This window comes from Papaver somniferum, unplaced genomic scaffold (genome assembly GCF_003573695.1).
Source record: "Papaver somniferum cultivar HN1 unplaced genomic scaffold, ASM357369v1 unplaced-scaffold_114, whole genome shotgun sequence".
Lineage (NCBI taxonomy): Eukaryota > Viridiplantae > Streptophyta > Magnoliopsida > Ranunculales > Papaveraceae > Papaver > Papaver somniferum.
In genome coordinates, this window is record NW_020620381.1 from 562,043 (window position 1) to 568,916 (window position 6,874).

Below are 6,874 nucleotides of genomic sequence, written 5' to 3' on the forward strand. Positions count from 1 at the left end.
TTGGTTATGTTTATTGAAAAATTATTCAATGAAAATTGGTTAGCTTTATTGACAAATTATTGAATGAAAAGTTGGCAGGCGCGTCGCGTCTAAACTAGTTAACGGTGAAAACCCATCACTTTTGTTGTACTGGGGTTACCTTCCAAAGAGGAGATAACCTTCTCAAATATCTCATTAATCCAAAGAACGAGCTATATACATAACTTGAGCAAAATTTCCAAAGTTCAGTTCATCAATTTATCTCCACAAATTTCAAAGCAAGCATAATATTAGGAGGCAACATATGAAAAAGACACATAAGCTAAGCCGTCCAAAGTAGAGACAACCCTAAGCTAAGCCGCCCAAAGTTGACGAACAACATTCTCCAAGAAAGCAGTGATGCAAAAAAAAGCTGATTCGACTGGAGGAAACTTCATAAGATAAGCCGCCCAAAGTTTCTAATAAATTATTAGCAAAATAACATCAACTTATTGGACATCTATGCTTGTACCTCCCTAACATTTACAGATTTTTTGCTTACAGTAAAATACATTATTTGTTAAAATGTTTTTCTCTTGAACTTGAGACCATTCCAAAGTTTAACTGTAATCCCACATATCATCTTCAGCAAGAAACAGACTTAGTTTCTTGGACTCCTCCTCATCCTGTTGCTTTTTGACCAATTCTTTTCGCTTTTTTCCTCCGACATGACCACCACAGTTTTCTTTCCTTTGTTACACTGCAAAATAAGCACCACATCACCAACTGAATCAGCTGTAATCTTGCAGAGGCAACACCACTAGCCATTGACGGAAGTAAAGCGACAAAGAAGGCTGGAACAATTTTCCCGAACAATATTTAGTACAATGTGTGCCAAGAGGATCGTTAAAATCAATAGTCGTCAGCAGGCAATGTGAAATATTTCACCTCCGCATTGTACTTTTATGTAGGGGATATAGGTGGCATGAATTATTTTTCAGGGAGTATATTATCAAGGTTGACGACCAGTTTAAAAGGCACTGTGAATTTGTACTACAGACTATCACGGAAAGGAGCTGAAACGGCTAAGATTCTCATACCAAATACTCAATGTTAAGAATCAACGTAAAAGTAGTTGAAAATGGATAGGAATAAGGCTCATCATCAGTGATCTCCACACGACGTCGTTGTTCAAGTTCAAGCCGCCTTTGAGCAGGGTCTTTCTGAGATTATGTACCAAAGACAAGTCAGAAATGAGAATGCAATTCTATAATCCATAAACTTTAGCCATCTAAGTTCAGATTAGGGAATAACTTTTTTGAGTGAACCCTTGTTAGCAGGAACAATCCTGTTGAACAAGCGAGGAGCCACAGCTTGGCACAACACAGGCATGATAAAAATATCACTCTCACGAATAGTCTTCTCAAATTCGCATTTAGCAACCCCCTTTTTTTTTCGCCTGCCCAATACAGATAACATCAGAAATGCAGAAAAAAAAAAACTTACCACACAGGAATCTTGAGATCCCTAAACAACAAAAACAGACCAACCACAGAGACTATACAATTTAACATTCACTTAAAGGAACTTTCCTGCAAACTCTAAATCATCACACAATTGTGGAAAAGAAAACATAGAAATGATCCTACATGCACTTAAGAAAGACCACACAAGAAACCATTTTTTTCAATGTTCTAGACTTTTAGTATCACAACAGAAAATGGATGGTGACAAGTGGTTCTATAATCTAGATACACATCAGAAAACTATATTAGCATTCAAGATCAGATACAGAAGAGAGATTTTGTTTTCGAACTTAACACAAACCTTAATGACCTTCCCCCAAATTCCACTGTCAGTCCGAATAGATGCACCTTTAAATGCAGCAACATCTTCAATATCTTCTGGTTCAAACTTGATAAGAGCAGTCCTCCTGTCGTTAAGGATTTTTTCAGGTTTTCCTTTCCGCTTGCTGTCCTTCATAATCTTAAAGTGATGCTTAGGGTCAAGAACAACTGCCTTTGCTGCTATCCGAAACACTTCCTGATTGAAAATGAAAAAGATTAACAAATTTATTGCTTTCACCAAACTAAGCAAACTATTCGAAAACAGGACAGAGATAGTATCAAATTATAATAGACAAAAGTCATGAAAAAAATTTATTTTTTTATTTTTTAGCTAGAATTTGCGTGGAAATCAAGGACGAATTATGCTGACTTAGACAGGTTCTTTAACTTATAACATTGAACTACCCTTTTTTATTGCAGTACAAAGTAAATAAAGTAAAACTGGAATACACCAGACCTTAGTTTTATGCACAACAGTAATTCTAGTATGGGCAGGTGCAAGAGGGCCCCAAAACATCGCAAGACAGTGCTCACGTTCGGGAATGAAGTCGCGAATCTGATGCCGTGCATTGTCGATTTGCCTGGCATAAATAGGTTTTGTCCCGTAACGTCTCCAACCAGCTGACATGGTGACTGGCTCTGCTGACATCAACAGTTTCATATGCCAGTTATGCCGCTTAAGCATCGCCTGGAAAAAGAATCAGTAAACAGGAAACTGGCATAAATATATTCCTATAATTCAGATATTCAAATATGGAACAATGAATATTTCATTTCCATACCTGTGTAAATAACTATATATTAACGAGTAAAAATTTCCAAAATGGTTCGAATTAAAAAAAAAAAAAAAGATTGAGAAGGCATAATAACCTGCATATAACCAACATCTTTGTCCTCAGGACTGATACCTCCAACAAGAATTGGATGACAAGAATAAAAATTTGCAACCATCCTGAAGGGAACGTCATGAACCTCCAACCTTAGATAGGTCCCTGTTCTGAAAGTCTCATTCTCCATGGGGGTTAGCATAACAAAACTATTTTCCTCTGATAAAGGAAAAGGATCAATTGTGCTTCTAACACCAGCCAAATGAAAATCATCAAGACCAGCAATATGCACCTGTCTCGAAACAGGTAATTAAAGTCAATTTCATGGACAAAAATGCAAGTGAAGTTTGTGCTAGAAGAACATAATTTTTCTAAGTAGACTGTTTTCTTAGATTTTTTTTAAGTAGAAACGACAGGACAAGTAAGTGAATAGAAGAAAGTATAAGGCAGAGAGAGAGATGGGTTAGCCGAATGTGATTGTATCAACACATCACTCAGCCAGAAAGAAGAAACCACAAGGAAGATAATCTAGTCTAAAGCAGCAACAGCTCAGTAGAAGACATGCAGCGAAGTTACTCCGGTTTGTTTCTATCATCGAACACCGCAAATGGCAGGTTCCCTCTTATTCTTTGGTTTCACACGTGCTTTATGTGAAAGCTAAGCACATTTCTAGACACAGACTGTGAAACTTATCCTTGCGTACTCTATATATGTTGTAACAATAAGGTATCGTCCAATCAAAAAAAAAAAAATTGACAGCAAGAAATATTTTCAAGCCTGACAAAGTCACCGAACAAAAATGAATGGGTTCATAAAGGAAATTTCTAAATACAATAAAAAAGGGATTTCATCTGATGCCGCGTGGATTAAAGATATTATGATTTGGGAAACTCGCATTGACCTAGTTAGAGGAAGTACCTTAGTGCCGCTCTTGATATCACAACCTCGGAGGTAACCATACAGGCTTATGTTTCTACCGCAATTTGCCTCCCTGAGCACTTTTTCTGGAGGTGTAACATCTTCAAAACAGTCTACCAGCACAAAAGGATGTGCAGCTCGCCGTGATGAGAGATGGAGTTGGAGCGTCAATATCTGTTCTGCCAGTACCTGTACATCCTGCATATTGTACCTGATATAACCATAGAGTGGATAAGCAACTCAGATAGTGTCTTTGTCAGATTTAAAGTAAGGGCAGACATCATCACTAGTCTAAATGCGAAAATGTTATAAGTATAGGCACATGAATCAGATTTTGCAGTATAAATCAAAAGAAACTTACAAGTCATCCTGAAGACCAGATATATTGTATGTTATTGCTCCTTGATATATTTCAGTCCGGAAAAGATCCTGCAGACGCTCTTCGGTTTCATTGAGTTTCGTATAATCTTTCAACTGGTTGAGATGTGTAAGAACACCCATAACCTTTGGAAGGCCGTGGGCTTGTAAAAGGTTAAGAAACTCGAATGTTTCCTGAAAATGACAAACGTGATAGTCATGAGTTAAAATTGACAGTATCAATGTAGTTAAAATTGACAAAATCAGAACTTGTACCTAGTATTAACATGCTCTACAACACCCATAAACAGCACCATAATGAAACAAATTGAAAACAAGAGTACAGAGACTAAATGCAACACTCTAGCTTTCATGACTTCTTATCAACTTGTATATCCTCACATAGATTAATGAAGGATAGATGAAAAAACATTTTCTTTAAAACAAGTATGAGTCTAAAAGTGAATCCTAGTCATGCTTGCCCCATGTCACTCCAATCTTTCCGTCACAAGTTGCAAAGTCATTATTAGCTTAGTCTAAACAAGATTTGAGGCAGCATAAGCAAGTAAAAAATTAGTAAGCTAATAATAAGCAGAAACAAACAAACCTGTTATGATGATGTTGGGGCCTTTGTTGATATCTTTCATGGGATCAAAATATTTGACTAGAGATTTAATCAGCAGGGACTTCCCAACCTACAACAACATTGATACATATGAGAATACATAAAGTGAAAAAGGAGAAAGGGGTGAGTCATACAGACATTGGGAGGTCCTTGAATGAGAACAACGAAAGGTGGTGGTGGTGGTGGTGGTGATGATTCATCAACATTCCCCAAATACATAATTTTGTTTCGAAATATGTCTTCCTCATCACCCCAATCGCAATCGCCTTCACACTTGTATTTGTAGCGTCTATATATTTTGAAAGCTGGATCAGCCAGAGAAGAAGAAGTAGTAGACGTGGATGCAATTGACATTTTCAAATCCCTACAACAGTATAATCAAAATCAAAATTCAACTTCAATTATGAAAATACAGCACAAGAAAAACTTATTCACCTTGCCTTTCTTAGAGTGGATGTCTTCGTTTCGTTGATTCAACTTCGCTTTCTCTGATTCTCTCTTGAGCTCACAAAGGGGGATAGGTTTATTCCAGATTCTGATTATAAATAGTTCTCAACTGCGTTCCTAACCTTCGTCAAGCCCAAGCCCATTCATTATGCAGAGCCCATCGCTGCAGATTGAAGAACGATTTTTTCTGGGGACTACTCAAAAAAGGCGGGGGACTACTTTATGATACAAATGTCTACCCTAAACTTATAAAGGGTGTCCTAAAATGTGGAAATGACTAACCCATCCTTCACCTATATATATAATCACCTCCTCCCATCACCACCACCTATATATATAACCACCTCCTCCCATCACCACCGCCGCTCACCACCACCGACCACCTCATATCACCACCACCGCCACCTCTATATATAGCTTAATTTAAATCATAAAGAAAACAAAATCAAAATTATAACAAACCAATTACTTTTCATTCGGCTAGGAATGAGAAGTAATCATTAAAATGAGTTGAAAATGAGAAGTAATCATTAAAATGAGAAGTAATCATTAAAATGAGTTGAAAATAGAAGTTACATAGAGAAGTTCGGCTAGGAATTATGTGAAAAAATCTGTCGAACTACCCGAACTCAACTTTTAATGGAGGTTTTTCTTTCAGAGAAAAGTTCGGTTGCCTCGCAAAAAAAAATTCCCAACCGAAATCGCAACTTTTTTCCCTTTTTCTCCTAGCTGAACTTTTAGTTCGGTTATGTAGTAAATTTTTTTCTCCTAACCGAACTTTTCTCTGAAAACCTATATATTGAGTTCGGTTACATCGATTTTTTTTCCCAGCCGAACTTTTAGTTCGGTTACGTCGCAACTTTTTTTCCTAGCCGAACTTTTCTCTGAAAGCAAAAACTCCATTAAAGCTGAAAAACCTACATTAAAGTGGAGTTCGGTTACCTGCGTCTTCTGAACTAACCGAACTCTACATACATAACAGTTCGGTTACGTCGCAAGGCAGGTTAGGTAACCGAATCACTTTGACCTAGACAAAATTTCTTCCTGAAATTTTCGATTTTTCCTTTTTTTGCACAATTCAAGTTGCATTGACTAAATTTGAGCAATACATGAGTACCCATAACTTAATTTTCTGGTTGTGGTTGATAAAATCCATCATTCGGTTCGTCGCATTGAGTTTTGGAAAGATTTTTCTGGGTTCTTTGTTCATCTTTTCTTCTTCTTCTTTCTCACAATAATTTTGATTCTAACAAACCTATCATATTATTAACTCACTAATCACTAACTAATTATTACACTAACACTAAGAAATCATTACGTTAACACTAATTTGAGTTTCAAGGGCTTTTTTGGTATTAATAAAAAATTCGGATAGGGATGACCCAACTTTACTTTCACTATCCACCCATAGTGGTCCCCCACAAAAAAGAAGTAGTCCCTAAAAAATCGTTCAAATTGAATGAGGCAGATTAGCGACAACTTCATGTTTTCTTTGGAACACCGGGTTTTTTTTTGGGACCATTGTTTTATAAAGCCATATTCCCTATAATTATAAGGGTTGTCCTAAAATAGTGACATTACTAATTTGTTGTTAATCCTAATTAAAATTAAAACTAAATAACCACCAAAATATTAACCTAATCTATTAACAAAACAACTCCTCCACTACCCTAGCCGAACAGAAACGATTTGGGGGGGGGGGGGGGGGGGAATTTTCTTCTTCTTCCTTTCACATCGATTAATCGACGATTCATAAAATTTTCATCATCGGTTAATCGATCAAGTATAAGAATGGTTCTTCAAAAGAAAACCCCAAGACTCCCAGGAGAAGGTCCCCCATTAACACATCTAGCAAATCTCTCAAGTGAAATTTAGATTAATAAAGAAGTGGAACC

The 6,874-nt window shown here is 36.7% G+C and overlaps 1 protein-coding gene across 2 annotated transcripts; it reads right to left on the reverse strand.

The window, feature by feature from the left end:
• Positions 1 to 420: 420 nt before the first annotated feature.
• Positions 421 to 5,054, reverse strand: LOC113328767 (ribosome biogenesis protein BMS1 homolog). 2 transcript variants are annotated; one of them, XM_026575778.1, is made up of 11 exons: positions 4,968 to 5,054; positions 4,671 to 4,896; positions 4,515 to 4,602; positions 3,912 to 4,102; positions 3,551 to 3,761; positions 2,676 to 2,924; positions 2,263 to 2,493; positions 1,786 to 2,001; positions 1,273 to 1,417; positions 1,059 to 1,181; positions 421 to 718 (listed from the first exon to the last, which is right to left on the reverse strand). In XM_026575778.1, exons 4-9 carry the CDS (start codon positions 4,049 to 4,051, stop codon positions 1,394 to 1,396), a joined length of 1,071 nt encoding a protein of 356 aa, XP_026431563.1. In that variant the 5' UTR covers positions 4,052 to 4,102; positions 4,515 to 4,602; positions 4,671 to 4,896; positions 4,968 to 5,054; the 3' UTR covers positions 421 to 718; positions 1,059 to 1,181; positions 1,273 to 1,393. The 2 variants fall into 2 exon arrangements, with proteins under 2 accessions (XP_026431563.1, XP_026431562.1); XM_026575777.1 differs by having other exon boundaries at positions 4,515 to 4,896.
• Positions 5,055 to 6,874: the final 1,820 nt, after the last annotated feature.